The 23477-nt window shown below is 40.7% G+C and overlaps 2 protein-coding genes across 10 annotated transcripts; one reads left to right on the forward strand and one right to left on the reverse strand.

Annotated features, from left to right (window-relative positions):
• The first annotated feature begins 191 nt into the window (after positions 1–191).
• Positions 192–2176, forward strand: LOC112454085 (ankyrin repeat domain-containing protein 49-like). Of its 4 annotated transcripts, none has more exons than XM_025015291.1 (4): positions 192–336; positions 496–656; positions 750–1086; positions 2089–2176. In XM_025015291.1, the coding sequence occupies exons 1-3, from the start codon at positions 192–194 to the stop codon at positions 1083–1085; spliced, it is 642 nt and encodes a 213-aa protein (XP_024871059.1). In that variant the 3' UTR covers position 1086; positions 2089–2176. The 4 variants fall into 4 exon arrangements, with proteins under 4 accessions (XP_024871059.1, XP_024871058.1, XP_024871060.1 ...); XM_025015290.1 differs by lacking the exon at positions 2089–2176 and adding an exon at positions 1753–1836; XM_025015292.1 differs by lacking the exon at positions 2089–2176 and adding an exon at positions 1685–1764.
• Positions 1094–23333, reverse strand: LOC112454081 (lysosomal-trafficking regulator). Of its 6 annotated transcripts, none has more exons than XM_025015285.1 (36): positions 22969–23333; positions 20284–20512; positions 17228–17469; positions 15925–16010; positions 12560–15342; positions 12410–12469; positions 11947–12101; positions 11614–11858; positions 11367–11536; positions 10778–11296; positions 10483–10587; positions 10098–10407; positions 9860–10014; positions 9530–9751; positions 9119–9315; positions 8562–9011; positions 8138–8455; positions 7941–8060; positions 7656–7856; positions 7301–7561; positions 6847–7234; positions 6348–6781; positions 5799–6031; positions 5386–5720; positions 5005–5228; positions 4530–4936; positions 4381–4447; positions 4154–4304; positions 3931–4071; positions 3626–3843; positions 3368–3551; positions 3077–3241; positions 2831–2967; positions 2428–2666; positions 2046–2324; positions 1094–1955 (listed from the first exon to the last, which is right to left on the reverse strand). In XM_025015285.1, exons 3-36 carry the CDS (start codon positions 17300–17302, stop codon positions 1754–1756), a joined length of 10236 nt encoding a protein of 3411 aa, XP_024871053.1. In that variant the 5' UTR covers positions 17303–17469; positions 20284–20512; positions 22969–23333; the 3' UTR covers positions 1094–1753. The 6 variants fall into 6 exon arrangements, 5 of the variants coding, with proteins under 5 accessions (XP_024871053.1, XP_024871054.1, XP_024871052.1 ...); XM_025015286.1 differs by having other exon boundaries at positions 20276–20512; XM_025015284.1 differs by having other exon boundaries at positions 20251–20512.
• Positions 23334–23477: the final 144 nt, after the last annotated feature.

The following is a 23477-nucleotide window of genomic DNA, read 5'->3' on the forward strand; positions in this document are numbered from 1 at the left end:
TAAAAAAGTTACAGTAGGAATTTATTTTATAAAATTGAATTGTAAAGAGCCATCATCATTGACAGGTACGACTCTAGTGTAGGTATAGAGTGTGGACTTGCTCCAATTCGCACGTGCTCAGCTTCGTTGCATGCAGCTGCGAGACAGAGAAGTCGCACAGCTGATAGTGTCGAGTTTGAAACAAGACGAGCATGTCATCGGACGAGGAGAATGACGAATTGCAAGACCTGGAGGCGATACGCGATAAGATTCTCAGCAGCCCGCGTGGCGAGCATATGCAAATGAGCGCCTGGGAGGACGACGATGACGGTGTGGAGGCGGAACGTAATGCGAAAGGTTAGAATTCTCTCACCGCATTAAATTCGGAAACTAATTGCATCTCGCAACTCATCGGGGACGTATAAACCCTTATGTCTGCAACTCGAAAGACCCGAGAATTTTTCTACAATTAATTTCGTGCCTGTATGTCTTTATAGCGTATCTTTGTGCCTCCAGAACCTGATGCAAAGGCGATACTGAGCGCTGCCGAGGAGGGAAATCTGGCGAGAATTAGGAAATTACTGAGCAAAGACCGTCTCTTACTGGACTGCACGGATAAGGACGGCTATACTCCGCTTCACAGGGCGTGTTACGGCAATAATGTGGCAGTTGTGGAGGTAGGTTTATGAAAAAGATCTTATTTCCTTCTCTCAGCATTTACAAAATTATTTAAAGTCGTTCTTGTATATATCGTGTCTTTGTCTCAACAGTATCTACTTGAAGCTGGAGCGAAAATAGACGCTAAAACTCAAGACGAATGGCAACCTTTGCACTCTGCGTGCTGTTGGAACAACACGGAATGCGCCGAGACCTTAATCGCAAACGGAGCGGACATTAATGCAAAAAGCAAGGGTGATCAGACACCTCTACATCTGGTTTCCGCTAGTTCGCACAACTCCCCGGCCCTTCAGCTTCTTCTACTGCATCCCGACACGAATCCCTACCTGGTTAACTCGAGCGGAGATACCGCAGATCAGATTGCGAGGAGGACGACAAAGTATTATCCTATGTACGAAATAATTGAGCCTTGCTTAAATGAGATTTAAGGTAAGCACTTCAGAATTTATATAAATTGTATAAATGCAACTGTGTCTTAATGCAGTAAAGATTTATTTGATATACATATACATATATACATGCGTAGAAATATGAGCAAGAAGAATGCAAACATTGGAAAACAATGATAGTTTGTATAAACACATATGTTGTTGCTGCATTATGTAGTATGTTACTCTATAAAAATTTTTATGTATAAATTATATCATTAAACAATGAGATATACAATCTATACGAATACATGATCCAATATAAAAATGTATATAAAAATATAATGCAGAATATATAATTACGGATATAGTTATTATATCGGAAGAATCGATAAAAATAATACTTCATATTGTTCATTTTTCCTCCAATGCGTGTCATGATTATGACTAAAGATAAAAAAGATGAATATGATTAGCAGAAACGAACACATTAGTTCTTAAATAATAACGCAGAATGAAAAAAAAACTTAATTACATCAATGAATCATACTAAGAAACGATATGAGAAAGCTACATATTAACATAAACATTACAAATGTAATATATAAAATAATATCGTGTTTATTCTTCCAATCTATTTCTCTTTCTTTATATATAAGCTGTCTTCCCAGTTCGTTCCACATTCTTCGTCTTTAAATTGGAGTATGACGGGATAATGATTCTACAGATTAGTATGACGTTAAGTTGACGAATTTCGGAGTACCGTTGCTGAGACGCTTAGATCCCTCCCAAATGAGAACGGTGGAGTCTTCCGTGACCGCGTACAAATGATGCTGATCCAGAGGCCACGCCACAGCGATTATCGCGCCGCAACCTCTCACGTTATTCGAAATTTCTCTGACCAACTGCAGATCCCAACTGCTCCATAATCTACGTTATACAGGGACACAGTCTTTCGTTCAATAATTGTTCGTAAATTTAATAAAGTAACATATGTGTATATATATGTGTATATCGTACCTTATTATTCCGTTGTCTAAACCAGTTGCGATGACGTTGACAGAAACACCCTCCGGCGCGTTGCTGTAACAAAGTGCCGTTACACGTCTTCTGGATAAAATGGAGCCCACGGCCCTCGCGTTTACAGTGTGCACCGTTAATTCGGATTGATTGTTGGTCGCGTTGTCCTCTAATCTAGGAATGTCATAAGTAGCGGCTACATCCCCGAGCGTCTCGCTAATACACAGGAGATGTACAGCGTAACCTTGGTCACAGTCTATTGACCTCACATACGTTAAGCTGTTTCAAAATAACAATATACAGATGTGAGACTCATATATAAATTGCAAATATAATTCTTTATCTCTCCACATGCTTAAATATGTAAGCTTTATTTATGTACCTGTTCAAGTCCCAAATAGCAATGATACCGCTGCCATCGCCGGAACAGGCAACGCTAAACGTACGTGACAGACATATCACTGTCACCCGACTTCTGTGAGCCAGGAGTACCGTCGCAGACGCTGAACTGAATTCGATTTTACCCGTAGTCCCTACGGTATATGCATGCACTGTGATTCGGCCTGATAAATGCCCAATCCAAAGCTGCCCACAATCAGGAGTAGATGCCAATGTCGTAATCTAAAAAAAAAAAAAAAACAATTGGGCATTATATATTTAATATTCTATCTCAAAAGAAATAGTTTTAATAATCCTGCAAATGCAAGAAATTGTTTTCTTCTTTTATTATTATTTAATTCTTGCTGACGTATTATTCATTGCGAAATGTGTGTTAAGATACTTACGGGATCAAGGCCTGAAGATTTAATTAGAGGCCTTGGCGGTTGTTCCTTCTTACATTTCAATCTAGCAATTCCATCTGTGCCACTCCATGACGCTAATGCGACACCCAATACAGACATACCGCTTAACATGCTGCTGCCTGATAACATAAAACGCTTTCATTCATATCTATATTTAAAGCTTCGAGTACAAATAGCGTTGCACAAACAGCGTTATGGTATGCAATAATCATGATATGACTCACTAACCTTTTTCTTTGGTATAGCCAAGGAGAAGCGTGGTGTAATTAGGCAAACCAAAAACGTCACCGGTTGCTAAAGGAACCAGAGAAGCTAGCGGAGTTTTGTGCTTAAGTTTCCAACATAATACAGGCTCATTGCCGGGCGCGCCCACATAATTTCCCCATTTTATACCTGCGATTACATCATACAGTTGCAATATTTAATTGATTTAATTTAATGGACTTAATACATAATTTTGTATTATCGTTGATCGATCAACAGTTTTAAGACGCAGAAAGATGCATGAAAGATAATTACCATTGATGCCTTCAATAACCTGCGGCGTCTGATTAGTTATCGATATATTGCCGATATTCTGTATCAATGGATGGGGAGCCCTGAATAATTGCGCGGGCGTTTGACCATAAGTTCGTACCATGGTTTCCCAGGCTTGACGTTCTAAGGGATCGGTTATCTGCTCCACGTCGAATCCATAATAAGTCTAAATACAAGGAATTGAGCTGTTAATATTCATCCGTTCGAAGAGCTACGCTGTGATAACGTAAGAGCACGTACTGCGGGATGAAAAACATTTATAGCCTCTATCGCCGGTCTTCCTGTCTGTCTGAATCCAAAGACGAGGTCAATCCAATATGGCAATACTTCCCTCACAATATCAGATTCCAGCGCGGCTCTATGTGCCAATATAAATAGACGTGCGTCGCCGGCGCACCACTTCGGTAATTCGACATCTCCAACTTTGTTACCATTTTGTCGAACACCGAAATTGAATCCTGTAACACACATGCAAATGTATTATTATATATTATTTTATGCGCGCAATATTTTTTCAATATTAAATGCAATGCACTGGGATTTACCCTCGAAGTTTAATAAAAATTCAGGCAAATAGAAAAATTCTGGTATCAATTCCTTCACGTCCGTTGTTGAATCGCAACTAGTTAATCTCCATGTGGTAGCCAATGCATGGAATGTCCGATCAGGAATATCAAAATTGTTATCTGTAAGTAAAAGCAGATTTTTAACAATAATCAACTTTTCGATAAATATCATTGTAAAAAGAATAATCTTTTTTGTAACTACCTTGATAACAAAGGAACATGCTAGTAAACGGTGGAAGCCGTACCAAAAAGTGTAATACAGTTCCAGAATTACTATAATGAGAGCCATAATGGAATGGTCCTTGATTTAAGGCAATTAGATTTAATCCTTCTGTTAAAGTTTGTTTCAAATACTGTATGAAAATAAAGTTATTAGTAATGCTACAACAAAATATCAAATAATAACAATTATTACTTTAAATGGCTTACATTATAATTATTTATATAGTGTTGCTCATTCTTTTTATCTTGCACAGCCATCGGTCGTTTAAAATTCCTGTAAAATACACAATATGTATTCGCGTGTATTACAGAAGTGTATTCGAGTGTATATGCGACATAATTCCCATATTATTTACCGATAAATTTTCGGATTGTTCAAGTCGATCTTCTCACTGACGTAATCCGCCAAAACAAACGGGAATACGGGATACTGCATCAAGTCATTATACGAACGGCCTGCCAGTTTGTTCAAGCAAGTTATGTATTCCCAATTAGTGAGCGCTCCACTCCTCCACAAAGCCAGAGCCTCCCCCAAGTCATCGCCGGGGATTCGCCTGGGTAAGTTGCAAGCAGACAGTTCCGTCGCAAATTCGTCCCTTTCCTTGGACGAATTGAACGCCAACAGGTATGTTCTGCCGGTAATGAGAAAGATTTCGATCGCTCTCTCTTGCAATTGGTACCTTCTTCTGTGCAACTCTCGAATATCCTCGAGACGCCAAGCAGTACCACCAGCCACAGCCAAATCGAAACCACCCAATGCTATCTATAATTAACGATGGTTAAGAAGTTAATTGTAAAATTATAATTATGGAAAACAAAGAAATTGCTCACGTCCGTATGTAACGGCATATCGGGGTTGTCCGGAACGAAATACACGCACGTCTCGCCAATGAGGACTTCTCCGGCTAATTCAGCCCTAGGTGTAACTACTTTCGCCTGAGACATCTTACGTATTTTCTCAGTCGTGTGCAACCGTTCGATCAGAGCCGCAGTATTGGCATCTTCGCGAGTGCTCGTAAATAAGTACGATAATGGCATCTCGATATTGGAAGACTCTGTAAAACGTAAAATTTAAGATTAAAATATGGATGGAGAATTGATTCAATTTATTCAATTTCATTGCATACGTGAATGTTAATAAGGAAAATATATTCTATTTAAGACAAACTGAATGTTTTCCGTAACAATTTATGATAATATTTGTAGGCACACCTAATCTGTCTTGATATTCAGGCAAAAAGAATCTGTTGTCAATATTCAAGTGACATCTCTGAAGTCTTATTCTGACTCTCGCAGGGCCTTCGGTTGGATCCAATTCCCAATTTCTCGGATAGCTTTCCGGAAAGTGCCATGGCGCCCGTTCGTGTGTTAGTCGCTTAGCTATGTCTCTCCATCTGGCCACCGCCTGAGCCTCTAATGCTCGCGTGTGTTTCAACTGCTCCATCAATACTTTACGCTCGCGGTTTTGTTCCTCCACAACCGAACGCGTTATAGTCATGGCGCTCTCGATTAGCTGTTTCGCCAACGCATCGAATCTTTTGCTGATTCTAACGTAAAATTACATCGTTTTATTAACTTGTCAACGAAATGCTGATTTCCGGGATAAACATGACATATGCGTCTACCTTAAAATCGCGGGATAATTATCGATACAAATATCTTGATCTGGAAGCAAATCTCGACGTAACAAAGCTAATTCGTCGTTCCACACTTCAGGGCTCGCTTGCTCTATCCCTTTGGCGAGGTTCCATACGCGCAGGGCTTCTCTCAACTCTGCACACACTCTAGCATCGGCACTTGGCATCTCGTCCCGCTTTTGCAATAGGTCCCAGAAGAACACGGTAAACTTTTGCTCCATCTAGACACAATTTACAGATAATACAGATAATAATTTCATATTTTGCCTCTGTATAAAAGCGATCTTAGACAAGTCCCGCTTTCGATCCCAATTTTTATCTCATGTATGCCTCAATTTTATAAGAAGTTGATTGGAAAATTAAAAGTTGTGAATGAAAGAGTGTGAAATAACAATAGTAACTCGTTTCGGGAGCTTCATACTTCAATATAGACAGATAATTTCAGGTAAAATGCGTAATATGGGAATACATATTGTATAAATTAGTTTTAATCAATTAACTTTAATTTTATTAAATTAATTTCATTAATGTAAATACCTGTGGGTGAACTTCCAGGATACACGACAAGATTTCACGAGCTCTTGGTTCTTCCATCAGAGATCTAATGGCGTATATTCTCGTATTGATACTCTGATGCGGTTCCAGCAGCCACACCATAATTCTAGCTGTATGCTTTCTTAAAGCAGTTCTGACGGACCACGTGTTACTCCAGTGATTTTTCTTCTCCAGCGGACTACATAGACCGTGCAGAAGAACGGAAAACAGTCTTCTCGTTAGTTGCAATTCGTTGACGGATGGCGACGTGTCAGCGGCCATGATAAATTCAACGGCGCGTGTCACAATAATACGAAAACGATCGTTCAATTCTCCTTTACTAGGTTCGCGTAGCACCGGCGGCGAATTCGTGTGAAAGTTCGCGTAGCTGGACGAACGGGATCCATGATCGCTCTGCTCGCTGGACGTCGTGAGAACTGAAAGAATTTTTTTGAATGTAAATACATAAGTATCGGAAACTTTGGCGCGCTGCAATCACTACCTGAGGTAAAGTAAGATGCCGAAGCCAAGTAGGATGCCGTACTGCGTAAACGGAATCCCGAAGGATTCGACATTTTAGTCGTGAGCACGTCCAACTCTCCGTCGAATAACGCAACTTGGGCGTCTCTTATGGCTGTGCAAGTCAAACTCGCGCGGCACCGTAACTTCTCCGACAGTTCCATGTAATCGAGTATCATGTGTAGATCTAATACCGCTTGCATCTGATGATTTCCCGGTAATTCTAGAAGTTTGGTTGCGATTGCTACAAACAGTACATGAATGTCTCGGTGAAGGGACGTCGAGGTACCTTTATGCGCGATTGCGCATAAAGCTTGTGCCAATGACTCGATCAAGCCTTGCTCTAGAAGTACTTTCAGTGCACTCGTATTCTGGAATAAAAATTAATTTGTATGATCATACGTCGAAGTTGCTACCGTATTTTCCATTCCCATTACCTTTGCTATTAGGTCAGTGATAAACGATATAATTGGCCTGGCTACGCTCGAATCAGAGGCCGCGGCCTTTGCGATCATTGCCATTAACGGCGGCATCGCCGCCAATGTCGGACCTCGTAGAGCTAAGTTTTCTAAAGCGACAATCAACGATTCGCTTCCGGGATACAAAGCTATCTGATTTCCTAAATGCATGAAATACTTTTGTTTTATAAATTTATTAACTTCTTCGTCGCTAGCGCGTTGTAGATAGGTTTGTATCACCTGTAAGATATCACAAGATACTGATGAAACATTTTATTCGCTCCGGGTCTCGATGGAAGTTATACGATATATATTGCACTAAGAAATTATTTACCTTGATCAATGCTGTGCGTACGCGATTATCGGGATCATTGGCTAGAACTAATAGCAGTTCAGCTCTTAAAACGTGCTTCAGTACTAATCCAACTTGACAGTCTGGTAACACTCTTACAGCATCTCTCAGTAACAGTAACAGCCCTTCGCAGACTAAACCCTGACAGGCTCTTCTTTCATCCGCGTATGTTGATTGCCTTTCCTAAATAATACACGATACATGATTCGAGTAAGTGATACGTAAAACTATATTGTATACAGATTTTACATTTCTCATTATACATACATTGCTTTGAGGATTGGATCCATCACTACCTGCAATCCCGGAATCTTCTCCGGCACTAGTATTATCCGATGACAGCACATTTTTACGGTCCTTCTTTTTAGGACTTCGCGTTTTTTGAATCTGGAAAAATTAACGATTAAATATAATATTCGTGTAATTTTCACAACCAAAAAAATTTTACCCTGCAAAAATCACACCTGTTCATTTGTCAATGCCTTGTTTAGTTTGCTATTCTCCACCATGCCTATCGAGTCATCAGAAATGACAACAGTATCGTTCCTTTTCGAATTCTTTTCCTTGAGTTGCGGCAACATAAAATAGATATTATGTCGCGAATGAGTGACATAAGTCTCTGAGGCTTGATGAACGAGGACCAGGTAATCAGTGATGGCGACCAAGTGAGCAAATTCAGGCGGTGCACCCATTAAAGCGCGCATCAATTCTACAATAGCAATTCCGGTATTCGAGTCCAATGTGGTATTCTCTTCTTCGTGCATTTCGTACATAAAGTGTTCCTACGAAAAATAGAGATATTACTATAGAATATGTAAATCGCGTATTAATGTATATTTTATTGTGTGCAGATGTGTTCTTTAATGTACGAATTATTTTTTTATTTACCTTACACAAGGTAAGAATCGTATCCACGATACCGATCCTGTTTAACTGCGATGCGTTAAATTCACGATGTGAATGTTGATCTCGCAATAAAAGTAGTAACGCTTGCAACAGTAAATTTAACGTATCGTATTTAACCCACGCTCTCCATGCGGTAAGAGCGCCTTTGATCAGCCCCGGGTCTGTGATAACGGCTTCGCAATTCTGTGAGATTGAATGGTTACCGCTGCCGATATCTTTGATAATGATCGAGCTATCGCATGCCGCATCCAGTATCGCCTTTAGGATGTGTCTACCTGCATGACATCTAGACGATTCTAGAACACGCAGAATCAGTGACGTTCCGCCGTCTGATCGGTATTGGTTCAGGAGTTCTGAATCACTACGGACAAGATGCAGGACTATAGACAGAGCCAGAGCTTGTTCTTCTTCGGTGGAGTTTAATTCGACCACCTGCAAGGATTCACTAATGTTTAAAAAGGATATGCAGACGCTTTTATTATTTCTTTCTTAATTAATTTTTATGTAAATATAAAGTATCTATAAAAAAAAGTACTTACTCTCGCAAAAAGATATAAAAATACCGGTACACCGCCCACTAAAATCGACGCAGGTACAAGACCTCGGTATTGCTGGCTCTCTAAACGAATAGATACAATCGGAGGTATCGATAGAGGCGGTTGCTGCGATACTCTGTGCTCTGGGACCGAAACGACTCTAAAACCTGGTTGGCCCGGAAAGATACTTCTCACAACAACTATAAAGATAATGACAATAATAATACATAAATAAAAATAAATAAAAATAAAATAAAATCCAAATAAAATAGAAATAAAATAAAAAATTAAATTAAATAAAAATTAAATACAATAAAAATTAAATAAAATAAAAATTAAATAAAATACATGATAATTCATGACATTATGAACTGCACAGTCAGAAACATATCAATAGTGATGAGTATAACTTACCAGCAGGATTAGCGATAGCTTGAGGATACAAATGTACGACGTTAGGATTTTGAGCCTCATAATTGAGAAGCAAATTATCTTGCAGCTCATTAAGATGCGAGTTCGTCGCGTCCATAACAATATCCCAATCGATTTTCGATTCTGATACTACTGTCTCGACGGCGTGCCTCAGATAGGTACCACCATAAGATTTTCGCCGGCTTAAATCAAATTTACCTCCTTCTACAATGCGCAAAAGTAAATGTTAAAGTCTCAAGTTTTGTATAGATACAATATTAGGCTGTTTAGTGTACAGTTATACACATCTGTTAATCATAATACATTGCTAACCGTATCTCACTTCACGAACGCCATTCAATGCGCCGGATGCAATAAGAGGCGCAAAATCAGGTTTCATCGTATTTAAAATACAATCTGCCAAGTTGGTGTAGTTTGGTCCGAGACCTGCCAGATGCAATGCACGCTCTTTCGTAAACACTGGACATCTGCGAGTAACAGTTAAATAAATATAAATGATTCTGTTATATATATGAATTTTACTTGGATGCTGAATAACAAAATAAAATACCTAAAAATCATTAAATTCCCAAGGTACCATGCGCCAATACTGCTCGACCCAATTTGACCTAACAAAATACACGTAGTACCAGGCTTTCTCACCAGTAAACCGTCAAACGGTAATTGAGCATTAACTTCTTTCCAACCGTCCACCCAGAGCGTAACTTCAACCACAGCACTGCGCTTATTCAAGACAGTGTCTTTAATATTTAAAGTCAAGTGGTGCCAGCATCCCGAAGGAAGCATGCCGTTTACCGAAGTTTCGGAGATCGTTCGGTTTGTCTTATCATCCGGTCGAGTAAGTCGTAAGATTAATTTATCTAGAAATTATGAAATCAATGTCAATGCAAGCTTTCGAGCTTTATAGATAATTAGCAAATTTTAAAAATATATACCTGATCTGAGATCGAGCCAAGTTTCCAAAACCAGCGACTCGAACCCGATGGACATCAAATGTATTATCGATGTTGGCATGGGTGGCGACACAGAACCTTCTACGACTAGAAGAAGGATCAGAGATCAATATTTGTTCTTTTCGTGACAATTTCATGAATACGTCCGAATAAAAAATAACGAATTTATTGTTACCGATAAAATAAAACTTTTACCACGTAACGTAATAACGTAAGTGTGCAATTAGGGACAATAAACATAATTGTTGATTAATAATTGTTTTCTCTCTCTACTAACCATCCCGACTCCAGTCATCAGAAAGAATACCCCAGTCTGATAAACTCTCGCTGTCCGAATCAAGCAACGGGGAAGTGCTGTGAGCAGTCGCACGCCCGCCGACCGATAGCCCCCTTTCTACCCTTAACCACATGGAAGCGGAGCAACCGTGCAACCACACCGACCAAGCAAGTTCCGGCCCGACGGGCAGGCACGTTGCATGTACGGACCATGGACTGCAAATTCCCGCAGCAAGATGCTTCTTTCTAAAATTGTTCACGAGGTTCTCGGCTTTCTCTAGATTCTTGTGTTCCTCTGTCTGGATCTTCAGCGACGTTTTCGTGTCGTATTGCGCGGGAAACGACAGAATGAAATTTGGCTGAGGTCGTGCGGCCAATACCAAGTGATATAATGGCTCCAGCAAGAGCAACAACAGCGGTTTCTTCACTTTGAAAAACGATAGATACGCGACTAACTCCGTCGGTGAGATTGATTGCGTCGCCAATAATGTGAAAACTTCCAGTGCCGCATGCTGCAAGTCTGTAAAAATTCACTGTACAGTGTGCTAATATTTTGTGAATACATATACCTTCCTACGTGCTAAAACTACCTCGATATCGCGGATCGTTATCCGTAAATATGTTTTTAAAACCATTCAATATCTTCATAATAGTTCCTGAGGCCGCGAGAGCAGCACAACTTGAGGCACTTTCTCGACAAGTAAGAGTGACCCTTCGCAATCCACCAGTTATTATTGATCCTCTCTCTAAATCTAAACCTCTGTGAAAAAGGATTTCATGAAGTAAAAATAATGTAATACATTAACATATGTATTCGCAAAAGTGATCAGGACTTACTGTTCACTGAAATGAATTAAAAGATCTATCGCCAAGGAACATAGAGCAGGATGCGCATTGGCGTGACCTCTCGGTTCTATCACAGGTCCAAGTGGGCTGCTGCTTTTCTTGGAGACGCTGTTGCTGGTATTTTTTCCAGGCACTTCGATATCCGCTTCATATCCATCGTCAGCGGTTACATATTCGCCGGTACTGCTATCTTCCGCACCGTAATCCGGTAGAGTTTCCAACGACACGGTTGGTAGCTGTAATAAAATAATTCCATTAATAAATATTCAAGGTTCTGGATTTTTAATAACTGATGTTGAGATTTAAAACATTATCAACACGTACTCTGGGACGCGGTTGTTGCTGTATGCTGTTTTCTTGCGCTGGCTTCAGCATAGAGACCTTCAAGACCGCGTCCACTATCACAGCTATTCCACGGCCAAGCGTTATCCCGGTATTCATCAGTGTCTTTCCTAACTCCATGACAATGTCACAATCATCTGCACCGCAGAATGTGTTTGTCGTTATACAAAATCAGCAATGGCAACGAAATAATAGTTCAATAAAGCAAATATCAAATATAATTCCACGTGTAATAAAATAACCGGTCAAGTGATTTCAAGAATGACGTTTACTATCCGCCTACGTTCTTCGAACTGTTTTTCTCGACGAGTAAACGCGCGAAACATCTTCGGATTATAACGCCGCAGCTGCACGAGCGACTGATATACATGTATATACATACGTAACCGATGTGTGTGTCTGTTACGCTCTTTATTAATCGCATTCGTAACATAAATACACTTACCCAACGGAGATATCAGACAACACGTAATCAGGGCCTCGAAGAGCTTATGCGCCGATTTATCTGAAGAAAAAAAGAAATACGATACGATTCATTAATAATTTCTTAACAATAATTTTTCAGGTATTATCATTCCACATGTCGCAACTATACCTTCAATACTATCCGTGGCAATGCCCACAGTTAACAACTTGAACAAATGCAACGATTTCCCGGATACTGAATGCGCTGATAGTTCAGCGCGGAATTTCGGGCTGCACAGCGCTACTCCTGCGGCAGCCCTCCAAGCCGCGCTAGCCTGATGCAGGCTAAATTTGTCGTACGACGCGTCCTCGTCGTCGCACACTTCGGTAGCCTCCTTGATAAGAGGGTGAAATTTCTCAAGCGAATTCGAGATCGTTGCGGTATCTGTCGCATCAGTCTTATTCTCTAATTGTTCGCGGTGAATATCATTTTCAGGCAGTTGCGCTAGAGTATCGTCGAGATCTTCAACCGCCTCAGCGGTCTCCGTTCTCAAATCTTTCAGAGCAGATAATTCAGCTTCTTGATTGTCAGAATGCGTATTACGTACATCCTTCTCGCCTTGCTGGTCCGCTTTCTCACCCACTCTCAGTTCCTCGAGACGCTGTAACCCGACGAACAATCCGTTTGTCTCTCTGTCGAGGGTTTCAAAGAGGAACTTCGTCGCCGGTGCCTCAATACTTTCCGTATTGTTGAGCTCCTTACAAATCCGCCAGATCTCTACGGTCGCGGTGACTTCCAGAAGAGCGTAAACGCTCCTAGTGAACGCCGCGTCCGCTATTAGAGACAGTATCTCGTGCAGTCCGTTTATCTCCATGAATTTCTCGCACATCCTCAGGTTCACGATTAAACACGATATAACGGACATGCAGGATTGCAAAAGGAACCTCGCCGTTGCGTTTCCCTTGTCAGTCACGTAACGCGCTTTGGCACGCAGGAAAGTCGGATAGAAAACTTTAAAGAGAAGCTGCTCTCTGACGTGAAACCGAGAGCCAGGTGTGACCTTCAGCAGATGCGCCATGACTACGTAACAGAGTTTCGGATCGTCGGGGCACAGCAAGTCAATGTATAACTCCAAAAAGTCCCATGAGTAATTTGTCGGTTTATCACAGGTGTTGCATGTATCCGTCGTCGAGCAAGCGCCCAATTCTCTGAAAAGAGTACGCTCCAGGAACGCCACGGCTGGCGCATACGTCGAGGGGTCGCGTTTTTTGAGACAGGCGATAACGCTCGAGACGAGGGTCCTCGGCGGGAAGCAACAGCACGTACCCGCGGCGGTAATTATCCCGATCAGTCTCACCTGTAACTCGCTCGCGAATAGATGAGATTCTTTCAGTAAACTCGTGAGTGTCGCGAATAATGAGGAAATGCAGCACACTTGTTTATCGGCCACACCAACGATTGGTTGGGCGTACGGTGCTCCGAGCACGTCCGAGTGATGATGACTCTGAACGTGATCGATGCAGGATTTGTGTTTCGTTCTGTGGCACTGCGTGGCATGCGACAGATCACGACGAACGCGCTTCAATCCGCTAGTCAGCGCGCCTATTATGTCGATTATCTTTTTGGCCCGTGCTATCGACTTCGCTGGATCGACACTGGGCAGACCGACAATCGCGAATATCGTTCTTTCGACGAGCCTGCCGTCTTGACTCTCAACAAAGAGTCGAAATAATTCGAGGAAATCCGAGAGCTTGTCGACGTTGCTGCTACGCTGGTGCAACAAACAATAAAGAAATGTGACGATCCCGTAGATGGTAGCGAAGATGAATTCCTGCAGTAGCGAACCTTCCTCCGGCTCCAGCACGTTCACCGGCTTGCTGCAGGCATTCTCCAGCAATCTCAGAGTCATCGGCAGCAGGCCATTGTGAATCACCGCCGTGGTAGGTTCGTCGGCCCTCAAGGCACGTTCCAGAGCCGTCAACATCAGCCTGGCGGCCGCTGCCTTCAGTGTCGCGCTTTCCGTCCCGTTCAAACTGCTGTCGTCTATGCCGAACTGCAGCGACCAGAGCGTGTCCAGAGCGAATTTTAAAACCTGCACGGCTGGCGTTTGCTCAGCGGGTGTGTCGTAGTCGCGCAAGCCTTGCAGCAGTTGTATAATCAGCAAACTAATCTCGAAGTTACTGATATCGGCGTCCAACACATCGCGGATCCTTTCGTCGATATAGTCGCGCGGCGTTTTCCTTACGGGACGAGGCGGCAGCTCGTACAATTCAGCCCGCCACTTCTGCTCTTCGTCGCTCCTAACGATCGACGTGAAATATTCGAAGTCCATCGGATTCAGGCGAATCTTCAGCGTAAGAGAACGTGCTGGATCGATGCCATCCGTCAATGGCTCGAACTCGCTGCTCGTCTCACCCTCCGGTGTATTGCGTCGCGCTTCCAGAATCGACGACGGTTTCTTCGGTTTGTGACTGGCGGATTGTTGAGTCTTCGCAGCACCGACGGCGTGCCGGCGAGCGAATCTCCTGCGCGAAGGTATATCGCCCTCATGAGAGAAACGCCTGCGGCCAGAACTTTTAGCGCTTTTGCGTTTTGCGTGCAGCACGATATTCACCGTATCGACGGTATCGTCGTTACAGTGAAATCTCATATACTGGTTGCGTATCGATGACTCGACGACGGCGGATTCGCCGTTAGACTTTTGCGTCGCGGCGGTCAAGTTGGCCTTCGAGTCGGTCCCTTCTTGAAACGCAACTTGATAGAGAGCGACCAGCAGCGTGACCAGTTCGCGACCGCAGGACAGACCACGTACACCTAGTAGATGCAGCACCGCCAGGTAACGCCAGCCGCGATCCTGGACCAGATACTTCCGCAGACCGATCAGCTCGCCGCCGTCGTTTCCGCACAATTCATGCACATCCGAGAGCAATTCACAGGCCACGAGGGTCGACACACCGCCAACGCCAACCGAACTGAAACAAACGGATGTGCTTGATGTGTACCTATTTTTTTTACTATCTCATTCAATAATTGAGTTATCAGATGTGAGTTATCAATGAGATACGACAGTTACGTACATATTTGTTATTTCTAGTAGCTCATGTGATACCGCCTTTTACATTGAACAATAAAGAAAGGAAAACTTAGCGCTTATCAGAAAGTGATTCACAACAGAATACACAATAGCAGGTCAATGATTTTTTATACTATGTATGTATGAATATTGTAATCAACACGCTAGCAAGTTTAATCAGGTATTTAAAACATTTAAATAAATAAATACAATTAACAAGCGTGACTGGCAGAAAAAAATAAAACGAGCTACCAGATCGAAAGTCAGCTTCTAGCTATAATAAAAATTCTCAATTGCAACCGCAGAAGTGCGATCGAATTTTCACATTGCGGTTGAGGCAAAGACAGTGAGTCATAAAAATAAACGCGTAATTGAATACGTTTCCTAGAAAGTATCGCGTCAACTTTACGAGAAATATTGCGCAGAATTCGCACATAATAATAATAATAAATGCATTAATATAATAATATGAGATTCTCACCAACAAGACAGAACATCTTTTACGTCTTTGCCTTCTTTAATTTGCGCGAGCAATTCCGCCAGAAATATATCAAGCCACGACGATTTCTGAAACAATCATTGTGATATCAATGTTTGTCGGAGTATTTATCAACAGAATTTGTATGAAACGAGCAAATATCTTTTGTAAAAAAAAGAATGTATTCGCAAAACCAGTTATGTAGAACTCGTACAATAATTAAAACTAATTATTCAATCCGTAAACGTGAATTCGGCAATTCAGAAGATACGATACAATATTCGTAAAAAAAAGCCAAGTTAAAATATTACTTCAAAGAGAAAATTAGTGAATAAATGACTGTGCTCGAGATAAGAAAAAATACAGACATTTTATTCATTTACTTGCCAAAATTGACAAAGATAATTTTGGCTCGCGTCTCTGCGCGATATAGTAATCAACATTTTAGCGAGCATAAAATGAAAAACATAACGATTAAGCATATTGCAAAATGACATACTTGCGGACCGCTGTTTCTGATATTCACAATTTAATAAAAAAAAAGCCATATAGATATGAAACTGGAGCACTCCGAATTTTAGCTATTCTTCACCGACAGAAATAGGGATTGTTGTCTAATGGTCTTTTAATGCATGCGTATGACGAAGACTGTTTACTGCAGACATGCGATCGAGCACGTACACGCGTGATTCACGATGGAAATAACCGTCCGCAATGAAAATATGTCGTTCAGAGAAAATTACACAATTGAAATCTCATAATTACTACAAATTATAATTTAAAAATAGATACATGTGTCATATTTTGTTAGCGCATTTCACATAATTGTATCTAATTATATCTGTTTTTTTTTTTTTTTAATTCTATTATTATACGAGAGAGACATTAAATAATGCGGTTTTTCGATCAGTTGAAAAGATTGAAAAGATTGTATAGCCGAAAAATGTATTATTTCGACGCCCTCCACGAAGTATTGACGAGCAAGGCGCAGATAACTTGTAAGGCATCCGTTTCTTTCGTAAGCCGCTACAGTGCGGTATCTTCGGTCGCGGAAACAATCCAATTACAATGCAATAGGCTTCGAGGCTACAATTAAATGTTGTTGAACTTGACAACAATAATTTATTCCCATGCTACGCGTTGTATCGATGTACAACGCGTAGGAAAAAGATTCCTTACCATAATAGACTTATTATGGTCGAATCTTGTTAAAATTAAACGACAAAAATTCACAAAAGCTTAAAAAAGAGAAAAATAAGTAGAGTTCCGAAAATTAAGAGATTGTTCCCAAAAACTGTGCTAATACCTCGTAACTCTGGGGTTCGGCGTGGATAAAGTGGTCCCATAGAACTTGTAGTTTATTAATCGATACCGTAGACATCCCTGAACCCCGTTCGTCACGCTCCTTCTCGTCCTCCTCCTCTGGCTCCTCGGTCTTCAACCGCGCATCTTCCTCGTAACTCGCCACCTCGTCGAAACTCAACCATCCGCACAGATTGTCCTCGTGCTGCCTTTGACGTACATCCTTCGACCAAGTAACTTGATCACCTGAAAGACCGGGATTCCTCACGTCGCGCTGAGTAAACCAACACGTGTTGAAATACATGATCGATATGTCTCCCGTCTCGTACGTCACTTAAAAGTCGGAAACTGTGTGTGAACCCGGTATACTCTGTACGCTGACAATTAGAATTTGTTTCACATTTTCAATACATGATCAAGAAATACATTATATGTACATGATATACAAAAAGGACCGGTGTTTCAATGACACCTGAATTTAAACGCTTTGCGAAAATGAATCAATGGACCGCAACTTATTTCAATAAAGTAGTTGATATTTTTATTCGACTTGATTCAATCGTATTCAGATCGTCGCGACTGTGTAACATTGTAGCGTATTGCAAATCCGATCCCGACCCGGGAGTGTCGAATGTGTTTACCGAACGCGAATACATAGCTTACATAACATCCCCACGTATTCGCGATTGACCACCAGTTTGCAATCTTCCGCGGGGAAGATCGGAAGTTTCACGGAACCTTCACGAAACGAAATCGGAAAGCGGTAACCCCTGATTTATAAAACTCCTCGATAACGATCACTGCCGTCGCTACTGCCGCTGTCGCCTCTATCACGGCACTATCGATAAACCATCACCACTACTGCCGATCCCACGGAAACACGAGCCGCGCAGAGAAATCGCCGCTACAACCGCGATGGCAGGATCTGATCTACCGCTACTGGCAATTCTTATCTGTCGACTTGCTCTCGTGCCGCTTACGACAGTACCCCGTTATCGCCTTCACGGAGCATGTGACAATCCGCTCATAAATCTCACAACAAGCGAGAGAACGAAAAGTCGTCCCTCTCTGGTAAATCCTTCTCCTCAATTCTTACAGAGCCACCCGTTGAAAAATACGACGCGACAACCAGGCTATTATCGTTTCAATTATAGGCAAGATTCTCGACTTGTCAAAGTTAGAAAATTAAAATCCATGCGCCTTCGCTTCTAGACGATAAGCTTCCCTCTGATCACTGTTCGTTCGTTCGCCATTCAAGTCTAGGGATTGAGAAACTGATCTTAATATACCTCGTTAAAATATGATGATAAAAATATGATGTTTGAAAATTAATACTGCAGAGTATCGATTACGATTCTTGGTACATCCTGCTATCTTTGATATATACTATAACGCGCTCACGACCTTGTTCAGCGACTTAATATAATGATTCGGAGACATTGATTTTATTTGCAATGCTCAGCAACAAACAGTTCATTATATCAAATAATTAAAAATATTATATGATATCTTAAGGAAAGGAAAAATTGCAATGGCATGGATATGGAGTTATAGAGAAAGAAAAGTTTAACCTGGATATAATATAAAGAATGAAATTGTTCGATAGAATTATAAAACCAATAATGTTGTATGGAGTAGAGATATGGGGATACAGAGAAAGGAAGAAGGTAGAGGTAGTGCAAGAGAGATACATAAGGTGGATTCTAGGTTTACAAAGATCTACCCCGGAGTATGTGATGAAAGAAGAAATGAAAAGAGCGAAGAATTGTAGCGGGATGCAGAGCGGAAAAATATGAAGAGAAAATGAGAACTGATAACGGAAATGTAATTCTAAGAGAATGCTGGAAAGAAAAAAAGGAGGAAGAAAGCAGAGAAGATATACAAGATTGGTCAACAGAAAGTAAAGAGAGTACATACAGAGATGCGGCCTGAGCGAGGAAGAACTGATAAGGATAGGAGATGAAGGTATTGATTGCATGGTGTCAAGAGACAGAGAAGTAGATATGCAGGAGAGAAAGCGGAAAAAATTGAAAACTCAAAAGCGTGTAAGGATTATAAAGATGTCAAAATAGGATGGCTGCCTAGATATATCAAAGATGGAGTCAAAAAAGGGAAGGAAAAGACAAGCCTAATAGCGAGAATGAGGTGTGGAAATGAGACAAAAGGGAATATGTATTGGAGGAATGGAGAAAATGTAGACTATGCGGGAAAGAAAACGAAGATATGCGACATGTAAGTACGAGATGTAAAAAAGTGGAGAGTTGGAAAAGAAGAATGACTGATATGCTGAGTGACGATGGAGCAGGGTACGGATAGATGAAAGGTTTGAAAGAGATAAGATTAGAAAGATGGAGAAAGAAAAAAGAGTAAATAGTTCAAATGTAAAATTCAAAAATAAGCATTATTTGAGTAGTTTATAAGCAGAATCGTAACAGCGAAATGTAAAAACCGGAAACAGGATTTGACAAATGTATAGTTGTGTAAAATCTGGCAGGCTAAACTGCTATGTAAGCACCAGAAGGTGAAGCATTAATAAATACTACTATATGATATCTTAGGATATACAGATAAGTACGTTAAAGAAAGAAAAATTAAATTGCCTGCATTTCGCAAATAAAATCTTGGATTACAAAATTAATCGAGGAATCAAATTCTAATTGTATGATTTTATAATATTTCCGATACCAGTAAAATGATAAATGATTTGAAGTTCTTTTTCAGTTTATAATTCTATCCATTGTATGCAAAATGTCTCAAAATAAACAGGTCCAATGTTAATGATCCTTTTGATATGATTCAAAAGCAAAGTCAATATTTTTCCTCAGAGAAAATGTTGAAGGAGATTCAAATTCATAGTTTTGTAGTTTATTAATATAAAAAGTTTAGTTTCCAAAGATCTCCTGATTTCCACTGTTAACTACTATTTGTCAGAAAGAAAATTCGATTTGTACAATTTGAACCGCTTATTCGGGGACACTTTACAAAATTTATATCATTATATTGGAGATATAGAAATCTCAGGCTTACTTAATAAAAATTAGCGTTAAATTACGTTCGTACGAGCAAGTCGAACACGATGTCTATCCGCGCACGCCGATGAACGAGAGTACACTCCTCCTTGCTCGTTAGTTCGTGTCTCCGGCTCGAGTCTTCAGCTGGGGGTGAACGTTGGATATTAACTATCCGCAACGAGGAAGGGGAAATCCACGGTCGAGCCTCCGGCGCCTCCAATCGGTTTTCTTCCACGTCGAAAAAATCGTGGTTCAAGCAGCGTCGGCCCCTCGCCAGTCTATCGACAAATGGAAAAGGAATCAACGAACGTGTCGCATGAATGCGATGTATGTGATGCAAATGATAACATGCAATTGATCTAGGAAAAAACGTAGCAACAAACTTAGTCGCGACTGAGCGGCAATGCGCGTTGCATCTCGATAATTGATGAAGGAATTGCCAAACGGAAGAAAAAAGAAAAATCATTATCATTTGCCATAAATCATTCATTGTAAATATCAGAGATAATTAATCTTTAATTTCTCCGTTATCTAGATTTAATTTTATCAATAAATATGATCAATTAAGCGTTATATCTTGTTGAGCTGTTTCTCTTTTTCAGCTTCACGGCATCATCGGAAAAAGGGACAAATCGCTAATTTATAATTAATTATGTACTTTAACGATTTTTTAATTATCCAGAACATAATAATTTTATGGATACGCTCCTGGTATTATCGCGGCGACGTTTTTCCATATAGCTAATATAGATAACGACTGATGTTAGCGTTGTTCAGACACAATGCAAAATATCGCATTCTCCCACCCACGATATTGAACAATCCCCAACAATTCAATCAGTAAACACGGCAATACGATAACCGGCAAACAATTGAGAACAGTTCAGTGGACAACAGCCGCATGTGGCACGATTGTCGATCAATCTTTGAACAAGCTCGCGCGGTCAGCTGCTTGTTTTATGGTGACCGATTATCTTAATGAAGTTCTACGCTCCGTCGTGCTTTAATTAGCCCCTCGCCCTCAGCAGTGCGATAATAACGTGTTAAAGATGTGAGTAATTTTTCAATGTCCTTCTCCGAGTGAAGTAAAACGATAAATCGACAAGACGTTCCTCTCAAAGAAAATCGTCGTCTCTCGACCGTTTTTATAGGGATCTAGAAATGACAAAATACATATACATATATATATATATATATATATATATATATATATATATATATATATATTTATTAATATGTAGCTTTGAAAATTATACTTAAAAAAAAAAACTGTAATTTTTGTAGATTCGATCTCTGACTGAAAATATAAAATCTTACGCCAAATAAACTCTCCATTGTTGCGAATGAATTCTTTCGCGAGATTTCTTTCACGCATTCGCGCAACGTTTGATATTAGCTCGTTAATTCAGATCGCACCAATCCCGACATATGGTTTTAGTAAGCGACAAATAACCGACGAGCCTTATTGCTTCTTTTTCTTTTCGCGTTCTATAATTACTTTATCGCCTCGCGGACTTTTCGTGATCAGCGCGCGACGTCGATAAACAGCGGCATCGCCGACGACGATAACGATAACAGCTGACCTTCGCTACTCTCGTCTCGTAAAATTGACAATTAAGAGCATCCATTTCCTCGCGCTCTCTTCTCTTTTTCACGTTCCCCGCCATCCGTACCTCGTTTGCGCGGTGTCGGCCGAGATTTAGAAATCCGCTCGTTTCCCAATCGCGTTTCGTTCACTTTGTTTCATCCTCGGTCTATCTTTCCGAGCCTAAACATACATCAATCTCATTTTAAACACGAAACTATACTGTTCGCAATATCCACACGAGTATATGTTTTATGCCTGTCCCGTTTAGCTATACATTTTCTTTTCACTTTCATGTCCATTGTTTCCATATCAGCTCAACACGTTTTCAATTTGAATCACGTTCCCGCCATTCGTCCCTCATTCGTGCGACGTCGAGCGAGTCCTCGTTTCGAGACTTCTCTCACAATTCATTTTAATCGTATTTCATTCACTCGAATCTTCGTTTCATTCCTCTAACAATCTTTCTAGATTTCTAAAACCTAAATGTACACCAGTTTTTATTTTAAATTGGAAAAAGTATGAAAATACATATTGCTAATGTGAGTGTATATTGTGCCTTTTTAGCTACTTTTCTCGGTACTTGCAGACTATTAAATTCATAGTGACAATTTATACTCAATTTTAATCATTTTTAACCATTTCTATCGCCACTGCTCCTACTCAATATGTCGTTAATGTAACTAATGTAACAATGTTAATTTAACTTTAAGTTAAATTAATGGAGTTAAAATAATACTGTTTTATATTAAAATAATAAATTTTAAATACACATTATATAATAGTTAAAAATGACAAAATGTTATTATTTAACTTAAATTATTGGTTCAAAATTTTACCCTTTAATATTTAACTGCATTCTTGTGTTTATTTCTAAAACGTCAATGTATGATTTAAGGTAGTATGAGCATCTTACTCCAAGTACAGCGAGTGTCAGTAGAAAACAGAAAGCCGAGGCAAACGAACTGCGATTCTGTCTAGCGAGTTCCATTCTCCATGCGTTACAGATGATTACGGAAGCTACTCGGTTCAGCTTGTCGATTCACCTTGTGCATCTTTTATTTCTTTTTAGTTTCACGCTCCGAAGGGTATATAGATACGAATACGAATATATATAAGAAACGTGGGAAGGACATAATTTAAACCTACGTGTAAAATTCGATCGGTAAGCTTGTTTTCTCAACCGCGGTCTCTCGCAGTTTGCTCCCTTTCCCCGAGGAGTTAACAATCTTCGTTCCGCTTCGAGAAAACGTACGACGATTCGCGTATAACTAAGGAAATCGGTGTCACGGACTTCATGTGTGCAATGTGCGGGAAGTATTCGCCAGGTCTTCGCTGCAGGACGGTCAGGTCGACGCCAGGAATCGGCCGTGGGGTATATACTCGTCGCCGGCGACCCGTCGTCGACGTATGTACGTCGGAACGCGACGTTACTCGAGCCTGGCACGCCGTTTAGTGGTTAGCTGTCACCCGGACGACAACAACACACACCTGCAAGCACACACCGACTCCATCGCTGCGGCTCCGGAACGCAGCGCCGCGCCGCCGCCACGACTCTCGCGCGAGGCCTGTTCGTTTTAGCTGAACTTGTTGCACGGCTCGTCTTTCCTCTTTTTCTTTTCACGTTGAAGAGAAAAAGAGAAAAGATGAACCGTGCA

This window comes from Temnothorax curvispinosus, unplaced genomic scaffold (assembly GCF_003070985.1).
Source record: "Temnothorax curvispinosus isolate PA1 unplaced genomic scaffold, ASM307098v1 QBEX01004775.1, whole genome shotgun sequence".
Taxonomy (NCBI): Eukaryota; Metazoa; Arthropoda; class Insecta; order Hymenoptera; family Formicidae; genus Temnothorax; species Temnothorax curvispinosus.

Excerpts from the sequence above, each read along its gene's own strand:
- LOC112454085 (XM_025015291.1), top strand. The coding sequence starts at position 192 with ATGTCATCGGACGAGGAGAATGACGAATTGCAAGACCTGGAGGCGATA. Across the intron at positions 337-495 it reads GGCGGAACGTAATGCGAAAG|AACCTGATGCAAAGGCGATA; the intron begins GTTAGAATTCTC and ends TTGTGCCTCCAG. Across the intron at positions 657-749 it reads ATAATGTGGCAGTTGTGGAG|TATCTACTTGAAGCTGGAGC; the intron begins GTAGGTTTATGA and ends TTGTCTCAACAG.
- LOC112454081 (XM_025015282.1), bottom strand. The coding sequence starts at position 17,527 with ATGTATTTCAACACGTGTTGGTTTACTCAGCGCGACGTGAGGAATCCC. Across the intron at positions 12,470-12,559 it reads TGCCACGGATAGTATTGAAG|ATAAATCGGCGCATAAGCTC; the intron begins GTATAGTTGCGA and ends TTTTTTCTTCAG. Across the intron at positions 5,229-5,385 it reads TGAATATCAAGACAGATTAG|AGTCTTCCAATATCGAGATG; the intron begins GTGTGCCTACAA and ends TACGTTTTACAG.